This window comes from Euleptes europaea, chromosome 14, assembly GCF_029931775.1.
Source record: "Euleptes europaea isolate rEulEur1 chromosome 14, rEulEur1.hap1, whole genome shotgun sequence".
Lineage (NCBI taxonomy): Eukaryota > Metazoa > Chordata > Lepidosauria > Squamata > Sphaerodactylidae > Euleptes > Euleptes europaea.
In genome coordinates, this window is record NC_079325.1 from 32532135 (window position 1) to 32554586 (window position 22452).

Below are 22452 nucleotides of genomic sequence, written 5' to 3' on the forward strand. Positions count from 1 at the left end.
GCATTGACCTTACAAAAGAGTCTGGTGGCACCTTAGAGACTAACTAAAATTTATTTCAGCAAAAGCATTTGTGAATTAGACATCACTTCATCAGATGCATGGAGTGTGTAATCATTTTGCAAACATCTTTATAACCAAAGTTACAAATGTGGATGTGGGTGTGGGGAGAAGACGGGCAATTGTAGCAGAGACAGACTTGTTGTAAATCCTGTTATAAATTGTCTATGTGTGAGGTCCCATCAAAGAAACTGGAATGAATATGGTTGTTACATAGGAAATAAATCAAAGGTCCCAGTTTTTCATGGGGTAAAGGTGAAACAAAACACTGTCAAAGAGTAATAAATTAATTCAGAGTGGGTGAGAATGGCCTGTTAGGACAAATGTATATTCAGATCTATTCAATTAAAGTACAGCTTGAAAAATGATATGCAAAATCCAAATAGAATCAAGAAAAAATGGAGACCAGCAAAACTACCAGTTACCTGCAAAAGGGGGAGGAGTCAGGGGTTTAGCCGAGATATTCAATAGCTATAGGGAATCAGAAGTCATGCCTCAGTTGAAACATGTAAGAAGGCAGGGAGTCTCAAGTTTAACTAAGATATGTAACAGAGTGAATTAGAAATCTCACATCTTTGTTTGGTCCTGGTAGGGAGTTAGTACCGGATTTCTCAATGAATTTTAATTCAGTAGTTTCATGTTCTTACATGTTATATGTCTATGAAAGTACAATACATTTTAAAATATATCTGCATAAAATATACATGCATTGTATATGTGACTTGATGTATAGTTTGCAGCTGGGCTCACCTTCTTGAGCTATCTGTTCTGCATGCCCTTTGCTAGTTTATTTACTTCATTTTACCCTGTCTTTTGCCCCAGTGGGGTCACAAAGTGGCTTACATTGTTCTCCCCTCCATTTTATCCATTGTATCCTCACAAAAACCCTGTGAGGTAGGTAAATATTTTTGCTTTGTTCTTGTGAACATGTGACATTGCCTTATACTGAGTCAGACCTTTGTTCCATTTAGCTCAGTATTGTCTGCTTTGACTGGCAGCAGCACTCAGGAGTCTTTCCCAGCATATGCTTCCTGGGACCCTTTTAACCGGAGATGCCAGGAACTGAACCTGGGATCTTCTGCATGCCAAAGCAGGTGCTCTCTCACTGAGCTACAGCCCCTCTGAGAAACAACTGGAGTTTGGACTGTGCTAGGCTGATTTATAGTGAGCTGACATCAAGTGCAGATTTAATTTTTGGTGGTGGGAGATTGGAAACAAGCATGATAGCTGCTGGACAGAGCATTTCTGGTGTCTTCACACCTTGATCCACTGGCTTTCACCTTCTGACCTGCTGCTTTGTACGTGGTTTCACGCCTGAGCCACCACTTTGTAATTGGTTCTGGTTGGTGGACCATGAAGGTCTGGTTAAAATATAAAAAAACAACAGAAGAGAAAGAGGATAAAACCCATTAGCCCAAATTCTGCCTGCCTTTCACATCAAGAGCTCAGTAACCTTTGGGATCATGAAGAGTTTGATTAATTTTTAAAATGATTCCACTAATTATGCCCCTTTCAAGGAGCTTTACATCGTTGTGCCTTTTTGATAGCAGTACCATCCTCTTCTTCCTTTATCTTCTACAACCTTAATTATATTTCTCCTAGTGACTACGATAGTAAGCTACGGAGCATTTTAATTCTGTCCCTGGTCAAGACCAGTTCTCCTTCCAGTATGTTTTGATTTCTTCTTCTGTTTGGCTTTTGCAAGGATATTTTTGGCCTATTTCTCCAGAATCATTGTAAAGCAGGGATGGGGAACGTCCGGCCCGGGGGCCATATGTGGCCTCCAAGGACATGTTCAGTGGCCCTCGGGAGCTCCAGGGCCCAGCCGCGGAGGCGCAGCACAGTGCAGCCCTCCCCGAGGGTGTTCCTGTGGCCACAGCTTGCGGGGGCGCTGTGGTGCCCTTTGGACCGCCTCTTGTCAACTGTTGGTCGGCGAGAGGAGGGGGGAAGGGGAGGGACGCTTCCCCCAAGGCTGCCCCCTGTAAGGCTGCACACTATAAGCCCCTCTTGAGGCCAGTGGCTCCCGGCAGTGGAGCTCGGGTGTGTGTGTGTGGGGGAGGCTTTTCTCTCTTTTCTTCCTCTTTTTCTGTCACTATTTCTCCTTTCTCCCCCTCTCTCCCTCGTCTCTTTGCCTGTCTCCTTCTGTCCTTTTCTCCCCCTCCATTTCTCTGTTTTCCTTCCTTCCTCCCTTCCTTCCCTGCAGATCAGCTGCCGGCTGCACCCCCCTGGCGACTCGTTTGCTCGGGGCCCACCGCTGGCTGCCCTCCTGCCTGGGAGGGGGGAGGGCGGGGGTACCCCCCAGGCCTTCTCTGCATGACCTCCCCTGTGGTTGCCAACCTCCAGGTGGTGGCTGGCAACCCTAGCCTCTCCCCCCCCCCGGGAGATCTACACCTGGTTATGGCCCTTGAATGATGTTATAAATAAGCAAATGGCCCTTGGCAGGAAAAAGGTTCCCCACCCCTGTTGTAAGGGTGTGGTGACTGATGCAGAAATGTAGTCTCTTTTGAATTACGCCAAATCCTTCTTTAGGCAGCACCTCCCCCCACCCCACACACAAGCCGTCCTCTTGAAATGACACGCCTTAGAGCAAGCAGGTTATGGACAGACTACCTGGCCTTGTTGGTGTTTAAAAAACTGGAGAGCTTTTTCTAGACTAACCCTGCATCCTTTTGTTCTTGCAACTGCTATGGCAGTCAGTCCTGCAGATATTATTATCCCGATCTCCTATGTGTGAAGCAGGTAGTCTGTCCCACACCTGCTTGCCTTAAGGGAGGTCATTTCAGGATACTGACTTATTCTGGGGTTGCTGCTGCTGCTGTCGGCAGTGCCAGCGATCTATATAATCTGTGTTAGTCAGAATTAATAGTGCACATTCACCATTGGTTCCCTTTAAATCGCTTGACAGCTCATTCCATTGCATAGGGGAAAGGGAAATCGCTTGGTTGTGTGCTTCAGATCACGTACTTAGCAGAGTGAATGAAAGGAGAAGGAACTTGGGCAGATGCGTTGCCAGGGAACCCAGGCAGGGATGGCTCCTGGGCATCACTGCTGCCTCCTCCTTGCTGCATCTGCCATCTGAGGTCATTGCCCCCCCCTTTCTCCAGCTCTTCCCCATACTTTTGGGGAGGGGCCGATGACTACTGGAAACTCTGAATGAGGCAGCCTGCAGTCACGTGAGATCCAGAGCTGATTATCTGCTTTAGATGGCACGTAATGAATCATGTGAATGAACACATGGGCAGCACACACCCCCTCCACTCCCCTTGCCACGTATCTATTAGAGGAGAAGCTATATGGGCAGATCAAAGCCTGGTAAAGTGTGTGCATAAATTGTGTGTGTGAATTTGTGTGCATGCCTAGTGGGATGCTGAAAAGGTAGAGAAAGAGCCCAATTAATGTCTCATTGTATCTCCTTGGCAAAGCACCCCTCAAATAAATTAAAGATATTTGAGTGTAGAATCGGTATCTAGCCCATTTCATGGCAGAAAAATCTGCCACTTCTTCCTAAGGGAAAGTGTCCAATCCTGGCCTGGGTGGGTAAACATCAATGTCTGTAAACTGAGGCCATTTACTCACGGGAGGTTTTGCCTTGGATTTGCCGCTCTCTAGATGCACATTTTCCCCATTCGAATTCTCAGAACTCAACAATAAGCCCCCATGCAGAGTTTTGAGAACTCGGACTGGGAAAATGTGCATCTAGAGAGTGGCAAATCCAAGGCAAAACCTCCTGTGCGTAAATGGCCTGGGTCATATATTAAAAGGTGCATTTGCCTGCAGATGATCTCGGTTGAGGATAGGGAAACCATTCTCTTTCTACTCCTCCCTTGCCAGGTGGGAATACAGTACAGTACTATCTTACAAAGTTGTTTGAATGATTACTGAGCGAATGTGTGGGAAGCACTTTGAACACACTTAATTGTCAGATAAATGCTAAACATTGTTTATCCCTAACTTTGGGATAACTTTTGGGGATAAACAGTATGCAGATTTTGGAATGACACAGAATTCTTCATCTGGTTTGCCACTGAAATATGCCAATGGAAACTGGTCCAGTGAAAAAGCTTTCCTTGCTTATGTCTTCTCTGAAACAACCAGGGCTATAGTGTCTAAGTCAGGGATGGGGAACGTCCGGCCCGGGGGCCATATGTGGCCTCCAAGGACATGTTCAGTGGCCCTCAGGAGCTCCAGGGCCCAGCCGCGGAGGCGCAGCACAGTGCGGCCCTCCCCGAGGGTGTTCCTGTGGCCACGGCTTGCAGGGGCACTGCGGCGGCCTTTGGACCGCCTCTTGTCAACTGTTGGTCGGCGAGAGTTGGGGGGAAGGGGAGGGACGCTTCCCCCAAGGCTGCCCCCTGTAAGGCTGCACACTGTAAGCCCCTCTTGAGGCCGGCGGCTCTTGGCAGTGGAGCTCGGGTGTGTGTCTGGGGGGGAGGCTTTTCTCTCTTCCTCTTTTTCTGTCACTATTTCTCCTTTCTCCCCCTCTCTCCCTCGTCTCTTTGCCTGTCTCCTTCTGTCCTTTTCTCCCCCTCCATTTCTCTGGTTTCCTTCCTTCCTCCCTTCCTTCCCTGCAGATCAGCTGCCGGCTGCACCCCCCTGGCGACTCGTTTGCTCGGGGCCCACCGCTGGCTGCCCTCCTGCCTGGGAGGGGGGAGGGCGGGGGTACCCTCCAGGCCTTCTCTGCATGGCCTCCCCTGTGGTTGCCAACCTCCAGGTGGTGTCTGGCAACCCTAGCCTCTCCCCCCCCCCCCGCACCGGGAGATTTACACCTGGTTATGCCCCCCAAATGATGTTATAAATGAGCAAATGGCCCTTGGCAGGAAAAAGGTTCCCCACCCCTGGTCTAAGTCATGGGTGTTGCAGGTGCATGGAAAACTATCAAGGTGGGTTGGGACGTTAAAATGGCCTAGGAACAAGCCAGACTAAGTGGCCCCTGTGGAGCTAAAGGTGCAGGACTACTGGGGCTTTACTTTGTTTGCTCATGGCTGCCATATCCCCCTTCTCCCCAGGCAGCATACACCCCAGAGAACGATGCCCATGAGTAACTGGCAGACGGAAAAGTAGCTCTCCATAACATCTGTATCAGGTGTTATATTTTGGGTGAACTGAATGTATGAACTGCTGATCTGGGTAAGACCAAAGTCCATATAGCCCAGCATTCTTTCCCCAACAGTATCCATTTCTGGGAAGCTCCATGCAGATGCTGGCCTCCCCCTAGTTATTTGTCCCCAAACATCTGGTACTCAGAGATTACACCTAACAATTATGGCAAATGGCCATAATTTGTCTCATTTGAATGCAATGGTAGTGGGAGTCGGCTGTGTTTAACTACCAGCATGCAATGGTCTCTAGTGCTGGATAGTCTTTTAGTTTCAGCAGGACCATATTGTGATGACAGAACTAAAGAATCTGTCCATTCAAATATTCTGGCTTCGTTCCAGTTCAGATTCCGGGATGACAGAAATGTTTCCAGTTTGGTTCCGGTTCAGGCTAATAAAGGCTGCAGGGGAAATGTAAATATAATCACATTACAAAACTTGTTTGCATATGTGATAAGTTGATAAACAGCTTTGCAACATGGTAGCCCAGTATATTTGAACATGAGAACGGGTACAGGTCGTTTGCTAAACGAACACTATATATTTGCACTAGAAGTACCTTCTGCCAAGTCAGCTTACTGGCCCAACTAGCCCCATGATCCTTCCTGTTCTGGCTGGCACTAGCTCTGAAGGGTCTTGGGCAGAGTTATTTCCCAACCAACTCTGCTACTTGAGATCCCTTAACTGTAGATGCCAGAGACTGAACATGAGACCCCTGCATGTTCAAGCCCCTGCAATATTCAGTCCTTCCCTTGTTTACTGTCCTACAGTTAAAGTATCTGTATGCAGCCTCTAAAAAAAGTCCAGTTGTAGTGAAAACCCAAGTGTCACTTTGGAATGCAAAATCTACACTGGAGTAGAAGGGGATTGCCAGTGGCTTTGCCAGCACCTCAAAGATGATGCCTTGGAACTTCTTTTACGACACAGGCTCTCCTCTTTTAGCAAAGAGAGGAACTGGTTTTCTTCCCCTGCTCACCGCTCCGCTCCAGGATTAGACTGCTGCCTGCTATGATCCCATCTTTATCTCCCGCAAGCATAGGCTGTGACCTCAGCCCTGACGTTGTCGGGTCTCTTCTCAGTGACAGTGAGAGATGGTTCTTGCACTCTTTGCACTGACACCATCCTGAGCAGGTCCTTCCAGAGGGAAATCCAGACCAGTCACCACCACATTGTTCAAAGTTGCTTCCCAAAGGTTGGAAACGATGGCCGAAATAGACTTTGACGAGAAGGACCAGGAGATCTTTAGTCAGGTAAGGGGGTACTGTTTTTAACTTGGAACCGTTCCTGTTTGTGTGTGTGTGTGTGTGAGAAATCATTTGGGTTTTTGCATTTGCCCCCCTTTCTTGCAAAATCTGAAAGGAGCGCACGTGGGTATACATGCAATTTTTCAGCATTCTGGAACAAACATATAATTCACTTGTCAGTAGAACTTTTTCACGTGGTTGGGGATAGTGTCATGTGAAGATAACTTTTAAAAAGAGAAGCCAATAGTTGGACATCAATGTGAAAATGTTATTGCTGATAATTAAACCAGGTTTCCTGGTCACTTGTATCAGCCTTGATAGTCCTGAAAGCTTCTGGACACATAAGTAAGCTTGTTGCAAGATGAATGTTCAGTTCATGCGTGCACACACCCATTACCACATGGACTTTTTATGCCTCCTAAACTTTGTAGCAAGATACCGAGAGAAAAATGTGGAGATCAATGAAGGGATTTTTTTAAGCAAAAGGAGAAATAAAATTCAGATATGCAATGCAGCCTAATTTCTCTTCTTTGCCTGGGGAGCATTGTGATGCATTTTGGATTGATATCTCTATGTTTACAAAGGATTTGCCACATGGACAAGTGGGGATTTGAACCCAGGTTTCCGTAGACATAACTCGCTACTCTAGTTGGAGCCTGCAAAGGGACATTGGAGAGGCACTTTCTGCTAACAGGACCAGGATATTAATATTTCCAAGCCAGATTCAGATTCAGGTATAACTGAGGTTGCCAACATGCCAGGAGAAAAAAAAAACGTTTTGTCCTTTCCCTTTAAAAGAGGCTTAATGTGTGGTAAAAGGCAGTTGAAGCTTTTCATGCATGGAGGTAAATATCATCTGATAATTGCTGCAGACCAAGCTGTTGTTACACAAGTGGCTAAGAGGGACCAGTTTAAAAGTTGGCACCCCGAGGTATAGCTGAATATGCTCCAGATATTTCTGGTTTAGCCTGTGCTGTTAGCTTAGATCTACTGAAATGTGAATTTCCAGCCTCTCTCTCTCTTGCAGAAGTATTTCTCATTTCTGTTACTATGTTATGCAACAATAAGAGTTGCAATTTTACCATAAGCACTGGTAAAAGAAGCACATCATTACAATAAGAGAAAACCCCTCCCATATTGTTATGCAACAAATGGTTCACATTTAATAAGAATTCCTAGTATGTATTAGTTAATGGGATGACAATGGGATGGAGGTAGTTGGGAATTTCCTGCATTGTGCAGGGGGTTGGTCTTGATGACCCTGGTGCCCCTTCAAACTCTAATATTCTATGATTCTATAATGTGGTGCTGTTCTTGCCAAAGAGATTCAGAAGTGTGGAAACGTGTTTTCATGGAGTGTGGGTCGCAGCTGATGGCAGTGTAAATAGCTCTTGATTCTTGGGTTGCCAACTGGTCTGGAGAAAAAGGGCTTGTCCCTTTAAGGTTTAATAGGATGTTATCATGTGATGTTATTTACCTTCATGCATGAATTGCTTCAGTTGCTCATTGCCATGCATTAAACTTCCATGAAAGGGTCAGGACATTTTTCTCCAGGCCAGTTGGCAGCTCCATGATTCTGGCCAAGTGATGAAGATTTCCCCAAGAATTCATCGATTGTTTATACATGTTAATTGTTTGGAATTTAATAGCCTTAAAAATGTACCTGCTATTACGGCTTAGTTATATTTATTCCAGTTAGTTAATTGGTAATATAAATATAAAGAAAGTTAATTAGCTGAATTCATTTTAATTGGTTGATGTGCTTGATTTTCATTTGCATGAATTCAATTTGGCCAGGACCAAAGACTTTCCCTTTACTTCTGCTAAATAGTAAAATAAAGGTAAAGGTGCAAGCACCAGGTCCTGACTGACTTATGGGGTGACGTCACACCACAATGTTTACTGGGCAGACTATGTTTACAGGGTGGTTTGCCATTGCCTTCCCCAGTCATCTTCCCTTTACCCCCAGAAAGCTGGGCACTCATTTCACTGACCTTGGAAGGCTGGAAGGCTGAGTCAACCTTGAGCTGGCTACCTGAAACCAACTTCTGTTGGGATTGAACTCAGGTCATGAGCAGATTTTGGCCTGCAGTACTGTCGCTTACCACTCTGCGCCACAGGGCAGTTATAATTAAATTAGTTAAAATTAAATTATTATCCCCCCTGTAGGTATATTTTGCCCTGACCTGGATGGCCCAGGTTAGCCTGATCTCGTCAGATCTCAGAAGCGAAGCAGGGTCAGCCCTGGTTAGTATTTGGATGGGAGACCACCAAGGAATACCAGGGTTGCTGTGCAGAGGAAGGCACTGGCAAACCACCTCTGTTCGTCTCTTGCCTTGAAAACCCCATAAGGGGTCGCCATAAGTCGGCTGCGACTTGACTGCACTTTACACACACACACAGGTATATTTTGATTTTAATCAAAGATCTAGACATTAGGGTTATCTTTCCATTTTTTTCTTTTTACTCAGTGTTAGCCAATTGAACAAGTTATTTCAATCACCATTCCCCTTGTTTCCTCATTTTTTGTTCAAGGAGGAGGGTGGAGAGAGGAGACTGACTTAGTTTTGGATTACCATTTGCAAATTAATGTCCAGACTGAGGATAAAAGTGGTTACATAAGGTCACATAGGTCTGATAATGTTCATCCAGAGCTGTTTTCCCTTCTGGGCAATATCAGGCTGTATTTCAAAACTACAAGCTTCAGTTACCATGTATCACAAGAGAAAAACACTGTCTTTAGGGAAAGGAGACAAAAATCATCCACTTGAATTTAAACCTAACAATTTTACAGGGCTGCAGGTAGTTGCCTTGGTCCAAAGCAAAAGCCACGTAATACCTTTTCTTAGGGTGAACCAAGATGACACAGAGCAGTGTGCAAGCTTTCAAGTTCTCCAGAACTCCTCATCGAGCTAGATGCTTTTTAAGTGGATGGGGAGAGAGATGCATCTGTTTATAATGTTGGTCAGGCGCTGCCAAGCTTTGAATTGGGATTCCTGCAGATCACCTATTGACTCCCGCACTACCAGAGCTACTAGTAATAATGGAAAACCACAAAGATTCCCCCTGCTCGGGTGTTCTTAGGTGTGCGTAGGCTTTAGTACCCCTCAGCCACACCTGTATTAGAATGCTGTCAATGTGCAAGGATGAAGAGAAAAACCTCATCCCAGCACATCTGTGTGCCTGATCAACAAGTGAAAATGTTAATGGTCTTTAAAACAGGAAGGCTTTCTGTCTGTAGTTTGTCACGGAGGATCTCTTGGGTGAGGACTACAATGGCTGAGAATTTAAGGGGGGGTTAGGCAGGTATGTGTTTCCCATTAACACCAGTGGAATTGACTACCAAATCAATAAATAACCCTGAACCTATGGCATAATGGTATTGAAGAATGCTGGCGCACTGTGTTCCCCCTTGGAAAAAAACATGCATTCCTATTTTACAGGTGGAAACTGAGGTTGGGTCCGTTATCTATGGGTATGTGTATATCTCTAAGTGAGCCTGCAAGAGTTAGTTTTTCTCCTGTATTGTGTCCCGTGTTTTCTTTCTCTCTCTCCATGTACCCCAGTGTTTTCCAGTAGTTAGCTGGAAAACAGCCAGCACAATGTAATGGTTAGAATGTTGGACTAGGCTCTGGGAAACGCAGGTTCCAATCCTGCTCCGCCATGGAAGCTGCTGTGTGATCTTGGCCCAGTCGCTCTCTTGCAGCCTATCCTGCCTTGCAGGATCGTTGTTGTGAGGGTAAGGTTACCAAATTCCAGGTAATAGCTGGAGATCTCCTGCTATTACAACTGTTCTCCAGCCGACAGAGATCCGTTCACCTGGAGAAAATGGCCGCTTTGGCAATTGGACTCTATGGCTTTGAAGTCCCTCCCCTCCCTAAACCCCGCCCTCTTTTGTCTTGGGCTCCTTGGAGAAAGGGCCGAATAAAAAATGTACTAAATAAATAAATAGAAGGATTTGTGTTTACAACACCCGACCATATTGGGTGGGCCAGTAACATGAGCCTAACATTTTGCCCCCACCCCCCTTGTGCAAGTATGTGCTCCAAGATCCTCTGTAAATCTACTGGCTGACAGCTTTGGGTTCTGGACCCTTCTCTGCAAACACCAAAGCCAACTGTGCAAGATCTGTTTGGAAGGTTCTGTTTTCAGTAACTATAGCCAAACCATACAAATGACATGCAGAAATGATATATCATTCCGAATGACGCCAGTATTCTTTGGTGTATGCTTTACATCTCTCTCTCTTGCAATGTGAACTGTCCTCTGGATCAGGAGACTCACTTTTGACAGCTGCACAACAAATGTTCTTTGGCAGGGCTGGAGGAATAATGGGGGCAAGCAGCAAAGTGGGCCAGAGAGGAGGAAAAGAAAGAGAAGGGAATACTTGAGAAAGGCCGTGTCCTTCCTTCCTTCTCATTCTTCATGGCTTACTGGGCTCTTCCAGGCAGCCCCTTCATGTCTCCACAATTTCCCCATCATGCACACTGCCAATGGCTCGAGCTTAGCGTTGCCAACTCTGGGTTCAGAAATACCTGGAGATTTGAGGGTGGAGCCTGGGAGAGTGGGGTTTAGGAAGGGGAAGGCATCAGTTCCCTGGAACCAGAATGTAAAACGCTCCTTCCTCACTATCCTGTACAGTCTTAAAGAGAGGACGTTATGGTGATAATGGGCTTGCAGCCTGCCCTCTCCCCCATGCTTGGGCTCTACTTCCACCCACTGGGAAGTGATAAAGGGTACTTGAGCTTCCAGTGCAACAGGGACTGCTCTGGCCTTCCAGGTCTGCAGCTTCTGAGCAGTAGCTCAGCACAGGCTGAGCTGCCTGCTTGCTTGCTTTGGCAGCGAGAGAGTGCAAGCTCCACTTAGCCAGCAGCCCTTCAAGGAGGAATGTTGTCCTGGCCTTTCATTCACCTTGTGAAGTGAGGCGGGCCGGTGCCAGTTTTCATTCTAACCCAGTGCATACATTCAGGTGCCAAGGCTTATGAACCAGCACCATTGTCCTTCCCGCATCCTCTAATGTTACCCATGATTTTTGGGCTGTATAAGCAGATGGCGCTTGGAGGCAGAGTTAGCCTGGCTGCGCCAGCAACAAGGCTGGTCTCTTATAGGGTGTTGGTGAGGCAGGGTGCAGGCATAGAGGGGTAGCCCCAGAATCCTCTGCAATCTTGCAAGCCTTCTGAGGATGAAGGCACTTGGGGCAACCAAATGCTCTGCTTGGGGACTTTCCAACTAAATTAAAGCAAGGGTGGGTAAGGGATAGGGTTGCCAACCTCCAGGTAGTAGCTGGAGATCGCCTGCTATTACACCTGATCTCCAGCTGATAGAGATCAGTTCACCTGGAGAAAATGGCCACTTTGGCAATTGGATTCTATGACATTGAAGTCTCTCCTGTCCCCAAACCCTGTCCTCCTCAGGCTCTACCCCAAAAACCTCCCGCCGGTGGTGAAGAGGGACCTGGCAACCCTAGTAGAGAAGGGGAAGCAGGAAATGTATTTTGTTCGATTCTTTTTCTTGGTCACTCTAGTCTTGTCCAGTCTTATGATTCAACAGTTCCTTGAAGTAACTAGCAATTATTTTATGGAACGGAACCCTTGGCAAACACCCAAACTGCAGGAGCCAGGCAGGTCCCTGCTGCTGGCGCCCACTTGCCTATGGAATGGTTAATAATTGGATTCAGCCAGCTTTTTTGATCAATCTTACCTGGGGTGCCCAGGTGCCCGCTGGTGGCGGGCAACCCCCCGGCAATTTCCCCTCTGCCTGCCAACCACCTGAGGGTCGGCGGGCAAAAGTGCATGCACACTTACATACCGCGCACATGTCACTTCTGGTTTACAACCGGAAGTGCCACCTCGCAAGGGGCCTTATATCAAACTAAGAGTTTGAGTGGTAAAGGGCCGCTTTACCACTCAAACTAAGAGGTATAAGGCCCCTTGCGAGGCAGCACTTCCGGTTCTAAACCGGAAGTGACGCGTGTGTGTTGGCGTGCGCACGCAGACATTACTGAGATCAGCAGAATAGCCTCCCGCTGGAGGAGAGGGAGGACCTAGCAACCCTAATCTTACCCAACTCCCCTCGTTACAGCCTCTGGCCCACGTGGCTTTTGTCCACACAGGCCCCATGACCTCCAGCATTGTGTTTTTGGTGGTCAACGTGGCAATCCCTTTCTCACCAATGAAAAAACAAACAAACTGGTTGTGTCCAACCCAAAATCTAAATTGACAAGTGCAATATAATTAATAGCGAACAGGAAGTTTCTTGTTCCAGGATCTGCCATGCGGCACACCAGGTGGACTTGGCAAGCCACTGTCTTCCCAACCTTCTCTCTCACCCCCCGCCCCAGTAGCAACAGGAGGCTGTAACATTGCTGATACAGTACTGTATTGTACGGATTATTGTGACTGCGTGCGAAGGCCTATCAAGTGCTGCATGAATGCTAATTTTTATTATTATTTTATTTACTTTGTTTAAAGTCCACATTACTTGCTGAGACGCAAGGCAGATTACAAAATATAAAACTCAGTTCAAACAAACAGCAGACGCCTTCCATAGACAATGCAGGAGGGCTAGGATTGCAGACTTGGAAAACAATGCAAACAAAAAACTGCCTAAGGCAAGACATACCATTAAACAGAAAGGGGGCTACAAGGTAGAACAGTGCAGTGAAATAAGTGTTACATGCACTAAACATTGCAATAGACTACAGTACTATCCCTTATAAAAGCGTCCTCCTGAGCTGTTCTAATACACTACAGTTATAATCCCTTTATCATAATTGCTTTCCTGAACATTTCTGTTTTGTACTTTCCCCCAAAATGACAGAAATGTGGGCGGCCTTCCTGGTCTGTTCCACTGTGTACCAAAATTTTTCAGAGAGAAACGGGGTACACTTGCAGCCCCCCCAGTTTTATACAAAGAATCGCTGCCCAACCCTTCCACCCACCTGCTGCATACTGCTTCCTGGTCCTGTGATAGCAGCTATCTCATTGATTTATGAGGCAGTAGGATGTCTTGCTTGCTCTTGTTAATGGTACAGAAGAAAAATACAGTTGCCCCAAAAGGTTATTGATGGGTTAAAATATGCCTCAGCAATGGCAGCCTGTGCACTATATATACCTTAAGTGCTCATTTAAAGCTATTTGCACCACCAAAGACATGATGGGTTCACTTCTCATCCACAAATTACCGTACGTTTTTAGAAATATCAGGCAGGGAGCTGATCTCTGAAGGATGACATATGCACACGAGGCCTCTCACAAAAACAAAAAAACCATATTCAATGCAGGGATTGTAGCCACGTACACACAGGACAGTGAATGTGCATAAAATCTGTGTAGAGTGTACTTATGATTTTTTCTTTGTACTCATATTGTGTAATTCTTAGGCTAAATTCAATGCATGTCTGGATGAATGTACAAATTGAACCCATTTATCCACGTACTGATCCCTGGTTTTATTTTTTAAAAACTTTGGCTCTTCCTTACAAACAGATGTATGTGAGTTCACAGTAATGTGCGTACAGGGCTTGCAATTTATGAGGAGCCAAACAATGGGGATTGTCCCTGGAAAACAGTTGGGAGTGCGTGCGCTTGGTCTTGTACTACTACATGTGTCTGTGATCCTTGATATATGCAGGTGTACAACCCAGAGCAACCAAGTGTGGCACCACAAACCCTTGAGCCTGGATCTCTGCTTTTCTGCGCAGCCAGGCCTCTCTCTCTCTCTACCCACACCCAGCTTTGCCTGTCTTGTGTACCTTTTGAAAACCGGTCTGATTACTTTTGTTTCATTTTGCAACTGTAAGGTGGTGACCAGCAACTGAAAGGCACACACACACACAAAGTTTCCAATAGAATGAATCATTTATTATTCAAAACACTCTCCTCTTGCTCAGTCTATTTCCATGAGATTTGCATGCAGAATTACCCAGTGGATTTGCTCCAGGTTTGCTAAGTGGTCGTTCATTGACATTGGGCAAAAACGCACGGTCGCTTTAGCCTCCTTTATTCCCTGTTTCAGCCAAGATTCAGCCAGGGTTGAACGCAGTTTGGCGAAAACGCATGTGTTCGATCCTGGCTGAATCCTGGCTGAAACAGGGAATAAAGGAGGCTAAAGTGACAGTGCGTTTTCGCCCATTGACAACCGGCATGGAGTGTCAGACTAGAATCTGGGAGACCCAGGATTGAATCCTCACGCTGCTGTGGAAGCTTGCTGGGTGACCTAGGCTCTCTCAGCCTGAACTACCTCACAGCGTTGTTGCGAGGATAAAATGGAGGAGGGGAGAATGATGTATGCAGCTCAGGGCCCCCACTGGGGAGGAAGGCAGGGTATAAATGAAGTAAACAAATAAAATTTTTTCACTTCACTGATGTCCTAAGATTAGTGGCAAAGTGATGGAATAAGGAGTAGATTTCAGCCTACACTTACGTGCTAGACTTACAGTGCAATCCTAAACAGAGTTATACCCTTCAAAGCCCACGGACATCAATGGTGGAACTCTGCTTAGGAGGGCACTGATAAGCTTGCTTGACCTTCATAGTTTCCCTTAAAGAAGTCTGGAAATTATGGCTTTGCGTGAGCGTGCTGGGTATCTTTTGTTTTAGACACTCCTTATCAATTCCAATCAGTGAGCTACCTTTCACCCAAGTGAAAGTTATGACAGTGTAAGCAGTTTTAATCTGCAGCCCAGGTCCAGGCATTAAAATCAGAAAGAATTCCAACATCCCTTATAATAATAATGATAATTTTAAAAAGCTTGTATTTATCCCCCAGCCTCGCCAGGCTCAGGGCGCTACCAACACAGTCAAACATAAATAACACTTTCTTTAAATACATAAAACAGTCTAACACAATTAAAACATTCTAAAACATAAAAAGTGTAGATGACTGGGGAAGGCAATGGCAAACCACCCCGCAAACATAGTCTGCCTAGTAAACGTCGGGATGTGACATCACCCCATGGGTCAGGAATGACCCGGTGCTTGCACAGGGGACTACCTTTACCTTTAAAACATAATAAAACCCTAGCACACTGTAATTCCATTTGGTGCTGTACTGGTTAAACCAGTGTGTTAGCTGAGCAGATTTTACTGCAAGCTTATTCAACAGGTAAAGGTAAAAACATGTTTTTTATGTTTTTACCTTTACCTTTAAAACAGGGGTGGGGAACCTTTTTCCTGCCAAGGGCCATTTGCACATTTATAAAATCATTCGGGGCCCATAACCAGGTGTAGATCTCCCGGTGTGGGGGGGGAAGAGGCTAGGGTTGCCAGGTCTCCAGCCACCACCTGGAGGTTGGCAACCCCAGGGGAGGCCACGCAGACAAGGCCTGCAGGGCGCCCCCACTCCCTCCTCTCAGGCGGGATGGCAGCCAGTGGTGGGGCCCAGCAAACAGCCTGCAGTCGATTGGCAAGGGAGGAAGGAAAACAGAGAAAGAGGAAAAGGGAGGGAGGGAGAAAGAGAGAGAAAGGGAGAAAGAAATGGAGAGAGGGGGAGAAAGAAAGAAAAGGACGGAGGCACACACCAGCGCACGCCAGCCCGTGCAACCAGGCCCCAGCTCCCCACCTCCCCACCTCCCCCGCCCACACACACCCATACTCTGTGGCACGTGGAGCCCCGAGCGATTAGGCCCCAGTCTCCATGCCCTTCCCCCCCTGAGTCCATAAAAGGCCCCCCTGAAACCCGATCGGCTCCTGCATGCCTGCTCTGCTGCCGGGAGCCGCCAGCCTCTCCCCTCCCCCCGCTGCTCGACAGCCGACAGGCAGCGAGAGGGGCTTACAATGTGCCCCGGGGTTCCTGCACGCCGCGGCTGTAGGGGGCAGCCTTAGGGAAGCGTCCCTTCCCCTCCCCTCTCGCCGACCAACAGCCGACAGTCGGCGAGAGGAGGTCCAAAGGGCACTGCAGCGCCCCTGTAAGCCGCAGCCCCAAGAACACCCTCGGGGAGGACTGCCCTGCGCCCCGCCTCCATGGCAGGGCCCCGGAGCTCCCGAGGGCCACAAAAAATGTCCTCGGGGGCCACATACGGCCCCCGGGCCTGAGGTTCCCCATCCCTGCTTTAAAACATAATAAAGGTAAAGAGATGTTTTTATGTTTTTACCTTTACCTTTAAAACACAATAAAACCCTAGCACGCTGTAATTCCATTTGGTGCTGTACTGGTTAAACCAGTGTGTTAGCTGAGCAGATTTTACTGCAAGCTTGTTCAACAGCACATGCCTCAGGAGAAAGAGCGAACCCGCTAGTGTCTTCTGCCTGGGAAAGATAACCTCACCTCACCTGAGCTGTGACCTAAATCCTGGCACCCATCCAACTGGGGCAGCTGGCTTTGCCACAAGGCGAGGAGATGTGGCTGTTCCCAGTGTCACATTTTTGGGCTCCCTTAAGGGTGGTAGAGTGGAAGACATACGTCTGAAGGATATAGCCATCATTTGATGGCAGAATGGAACCTCTGTATTCAGAGACCTTGTGCCTCTGCATACATTGTTGGGGACAGTGGTTGGGGAGACTTTAACTTCCACCTCTTTCTTATAGTTCTTCTGGGAGCATTTGGTTGTCCTTTTTGGAAATAAGATGCTAGACTCTATGGGCCTATATTTATGTTCTTAATCTGCCCACTTTTGGCCATTTCAATGGGTTTTCCACAGGTGAGCAATATTCCACAGGTATACTGCTGACTGTTAGCCATGACAACTGAATGAGGCCTCTGGGTTCTGAAGCAGTCAGACAGAGGGCTCCTACATTCCCCCTGCTTGTAGGCTTCTCTGTGGTATCTGGCTGGCCATTGTTGGGGAAGAAGAAAGAGGGGAATAAAACCCACCCTGAAAACAGAAGCTGGGTACCCAAGGTACCCAGGCTCTACTAGGTTGATACCTGCACACATAGTATGAGACATATACTAACCAGTATTACAACTAGAACCAATCTGACCAGATGTTTGAGTAACTGGTAATAGATTTTACAACCTATACACATGCCTGGTTGGGTTAACTGTCTGTATATGTATTTATTTATTTCTGTAAATGTGTGCAGGCTTAACATATGTTTTAATTAACCACTGATGAAGGCCCAATAGGCCGAAATGGGTTTGGTATGTGGTTACAGAGATCAACCCTAGGACATGCCATTGTGCTATTTTAATGTTTGTAAATATTTTTAACCTTTACTTAGTGCTTTTAATAAATTATATTTTTAGTAGTTATATATATAATATAATATATATTTTTCTTTCTTTCTTTCTTTCTTTCTTTCTTTCTACCCACCCACCCACCCACCCAACCTTGGGTACCCAGTGGCCATTGTTGGGAACAGCATGCTGGACTAGAGGGAACATTGGTCTGACCTAGCATGGCCACTGTTTATGGTCTTCATTTCTACACATTGTACCACTATGTTGTTTAAACAATCATGCCTGTACTTTGAATGGAGAACTTGCATTGATTCCTCGAGCGGACAAATTTAAGATGTCTTCTGCCAGCTTCCTTTCATGCACAGACAGCATCTGTATGTGCCCAAAAAACATGAGGTCAGGGTTGTCATTTTGGATGTGTCCATTTAGTTCGGTGCATCTTTATTTAGTATATTTTTATCCCGCTCTTCTCCCTAATGGGGCCCCAAAGTAGCTTACCAAAAATACACATTTAAATAAATTTACATACAATGCGGTATAAAAATGGCAAAGAGTGGACTAGACATCCGAGGGTGGTGTCTATCAGGTCAATCCATCTGGCCAAGACCAGGAGCTGTGAACCACAGACCAAGGGCCCTTTGGCTCCAAACCCCAGCCACACTCAGGTTTTAAGTACTGCAGCATCTGGTCTCCAGAAGACTGAGTGACAACCATGAACCTGCTGATTCTGTTGTGGGGACAGTTCAGACATCAAAAAGACACCCAAACACAGAAAAGACAGATGATGGTGCTGGGGAGATGCTTGGGTACATTGCCTGTTAGCCATGATAGCTAAAGATAACTGCAGGGAGTTGAACCTTCACTTAAACTATCCTGCAGATCAGCATGGGTAAGAAGAAGAGTTGGTTTTTATATGCCGACTTTCTCTACCACTTAAGGGAGACTCAAACCGGCTTACAATCACCTTCCCTTCCCCTCCCCACAACAGACACACTGTGAGGGAGGTGGGGCCCAGAAAACTCTAACAGAGCTGTGACTTGCTCAAGGCTATCCAGCTGGCTTCGTGTGTCGGAGTGGGGAAACCAATCCAGTTCCCCAGATTAGCCTCCGCCACTCATGTGGCGGAGTGGGAAATTAAACCCGGTTCTCCAGATCAGACTCCACCACTCCAAACCGTGGCTCTTAATCATTACACCAGAGAAGGGGGTGGCTAACGACGAGTCTCCCAGCACCCCACAGACTAAAGGAATTCTTATGGACCAGAATGAAACTGCAGTCCTGTGCATACTTACCTGGGAGTAGGTCCCACTGAATGCAAAGAGGTTGTAGATCTAGCATCCCCCCCCCCCATTGAGAACACAGTCGGCGTTCCTCTTTGCACACTGCATCGTCCAGGGGTGAGCGAAAGGCACTCTGCACAGGCCCAGACGCCCAGCTCCCCACTAAAGCGCGGAGGGCGGGGACGGCCAGGCCGGCTGGATTGGCTGAGACGACAGCCGTGCCGCGCCGCACGCCCGCCCGCCCAGCTCCGCGGGAGGCTGCTTGGCACGAAGCCCGACGCTGGTGATGCAGAGGACGGGGCGGGGCCGCCCTAAACCCGGGGCGGAGCCTCAGATCCCCAGATAAACCCGCCGCCCTGGTGGCCAGAGATGCCCCCCCCTCCTCGAAACGCGGCCGGCCAAGCGGCTGCGACAAAGACGGAGCTGCAAAGTCACCCCTTCCTTCTCGCACGCACGGGAGGTTTTGCCGCTCTGCACATGCACATTGCCCCCACCCGAATTCTCCAAACTCAACAATCAGCCCCCGGGCAGAGTTTTGAGAATTTGGATGGGGGAAACGCGCATCTGGAGAGGGGCCAACCCCGGGCGAAACCTCCCGGTCGGAAGCGAGAGGTCAGGGGTGCAGGCATCTATAAGGCATCGTCTCCCGTATGCTCTTGGTTCATCACCGGCGTAGCTGTCGCGTGAAGGAGCAAGGCGTGAAGCTCTCCGGCGCTCCGCCCGCCCGAGCAACGGCTCCAAAAAGGGTCTTTCGAAGCAACGACCCCCCCCCCGCCGTCCTTAGGGCGCCTTCGCCCGGGCTCAGCGTCTCAGCGGCCGCGCGAACCAAGCAAGCATCGCTGCTTGGCGCGAGGCATACCCCGCGGTTCAACGGCGCGTTGTGAAGACCCAGATCAATCGGAAAGCGGACGCTGTCTCCACGGAGAGGGCGTTGGTCACCCACGTGGCCCGCGAAAGTCGCCTAGGGAGCCCCCGCGGGCCGCCCCACAGCCTCTCCCCCACTCGCGCATGCTTTTGCCCGCCCCCCCCAAAAACAGTACGCATTTTTTTATTTCCTTTTACCCAAAAAGCAACATTCCATTTGATCAAGCCTTTCGCTTTTTAAAAGCTTCGTCATATCAGCTGCTTTTGCTTCCTGTTCACGGCGGCGTATCGACTCGGGACCCAGCGACGGGCGAAGGGTCCACGCGTGAACGTTAAGTTTAAAGAATGGGTGGGAGCACCCGACGCGGGACTCTCAGCGCCCCTCTGGTTTGGCATTTAGGAAGTCTAAACACGCTCTGCGCCCGTCGATTGGGGAAGGACCGCATTTACTTTTGGTTTTATGGATCCCTTTGCACTCCCCCCCAATTCTTCTTAAAATGCCCTGACTCACGACGCCAGAAAAGTTGGAGGACGGGAGAAGGGGAAGCTTCGACCGCGTGGCCGTCCTAACTGGAACGAAAGCGGCTGAGAATTCCCACGCAGCTGCGCCGGGGCTCCACGTCTAGCCCAAGATCAGCCGATCATAGAAAAGAGCCAGAGGCTATTTATGCATGGGAGGGTTTGCCTTGGATTTGCCGCTCTCTTGATGCACATTCCCCCCCCCCCATCCAAATTCTCAAAACTCCCCAACAAGCCCCCGTGCAGAGTTCTGAGAATTCGGATGGGGAAAATATGCAACTCAAGAGGGGCAAATCCAAGGCAAAACCTCCCATGCATAAATGGCCATAAGAGTTGGAAGGGAGCGCCAGGGTCATCTAGTCCAACCCCCAGCACAATGCAGGAAATTCACAAGTACCTCCCCCCCCCGCACCCCCAGTGACCCCTACTCCATGCCCAGAAGATGGCCAAGGTGCCCTCCCGCTCACGATCTGACTAAGGTCATAGGATCAGCATTGCTGACAGATGGCCACTATAACCCAGGGGGAAATCTATTCAGTCTGGTGTGGCGTCCTTCCGAAGACCGGGGTGGGAAACAAACCTACCGGGAATTTGTCAACATTTGTCTACTATATTGTCTACATTTAAATATAGAATCATAGAGTTGGAAGGGACCACCAGGGCCATCTAGTCCAACCCCCTGCACAATGCAGGAAATTCACAACTTCCTTCCCCCCGCACCCCCAGTGACCCCTACTCCATGCCCAGAAGATGGCCAGGGTGCCTTCACCCTCACGATCTACCTAAGGTCATAGGATTGGCCACTATAACCCGGGGGAAATCTATTCAGGGCAAAAACGCTTTTGCCTTGGGCTTGCCGCTCTCTAGATGCACATTTCCCCCCATCCAAATTCTCAAAACTCCCCAACAAGCCCCCGTGCAGAGTTCTGAGAATTCGGATGGGGAAAATGTGCATCTCAAGAATGGCAAATATAAGGCAAAACCTCCCATGCATAAATGGCCATAAGAGTTGGAAGGGACCACCAGGGTCATCTAGTCCAACCCCCAGCAGCACAACGCAGGAAATTCTCTCTCTAGATGCGCATTTCCCCCATCTGAATTCTCAAAACTCTGCATGGGAACGTATTGCTGAGTTTTGGCTGGGGAAAACGAGTCCGTCTCGCGTGGCGTCTTTCCGAGGCTGCGGGGTGGGGGGGGAGCCAACCTCCCGGGCATTTGTCCCGCCCCAGCCGTGGGCCCGCAGGAGCCGGGGGAAGGAAGCGCGCTTTGGTCCCGGTGCCAGCCGCGCTGCGCCACTTCGCCCCCGCCGGCCCTTTCCCCCCCCCTCCTCCGGCCACGTGGAGCTGCCCGGGTGCGGGGCCGAGGCTCACACACCCCTCCGGCCGGGGCCAATGGGAGGCGGCGGGGCGGGCGCGTCACGCGGGAGCTGCCCGGGGAGGATGGAGCGGCGGGCCCGGCCGCGCGACTTTGTTCCTGCCCGGCCGAGGCGAAGGAGGAAGCGCGCTCGTGGCGCCGCCGGTCCCTGCCCCGCCGCCAGCCATGATCGCCTCGCAAGTGCTGGCTTACTTCCTCGCCGAGCTGAGGCACGACCAGGCGCAGCGGGTGAGCCGAGGCTTTTGCGCCCGTCTGCCGGCTGGCCCTCCGCTTGGCCAGGAGGGGCCGGGGGGCTCACGGCTTGCCGGCGCCTCCTCCTCGAGACCGGAGGGGCGCCCTGCACGTGCTCGGACGCACGTGGGCTGGCTCCTGCTTGGAAGGAAAGAGGGCCGTTCAGGGAGGGGCGCGGTAGCCGAGAGGGGAACGCGTGTGCGCGTGAACGTGGGAAGAGTCTCCTCTCCGGCTGGGGCTCTGGAGAGGGAGGAAAGGAGATGGGTGTTGCCCATCTGCGTTGGGCAAGGTCGGGTCCTCTCTTCCGGGCAAAGGAATTTAGGCAGGGGGGGATTTGACTGGAGGGGGGGGAGAGAGGGTTGAGTTATAACTCAACTATTTCTGTAGTAAGAAGGAGGGAAGCAGGGGGAGCATCTTTTCTACAGTGTAATCTACTAGGGCAAACATGCATGGGAAGGCTTGCCTTGGATTTGCCGCTCTAAATGCACGTTATCCCCAGCCAAATTCTCAAACTCAAAAATAAGCCCCTATGCAGAGTTTTGGGATTTTAGATGGGGGAAATGTGCATCTAGAGAGGGGCAGATCCGAGGCAAAACCTCCCATGCATTTTTTGCCCTACATGTGACCTGAACTGAGGTTTTCTTTTCTCCGCTTTTTTCCTTTCCGTGC

The 22452-nt window shown here is 48.8% G+C and overlaps 1 protein-coding gene across 1 annotated transcript in view; it reads left to right on the plus strand.

Annotated features, from left to right (window-relative positions):
- Positions 1–6272: 6272 nt before the first annotated feature.
- The window catches only part of LOC130487034 (hexokinase-2), a 57287-nt gene continuing 41107 nt past the window's right edge, over positions 6273–22452 (plus strand). The window contains exon 1 of the mRNA XM_056860402.1: positions 6273–6400. Coding sequence (XP_056716380.1) covers positions 6353–6400 — 48 coding nt within the window. The 5' untranslated portion in view covers positions 6273–6352. The remainder of the gene's footprint in view (positions 6401–22452) is intronic.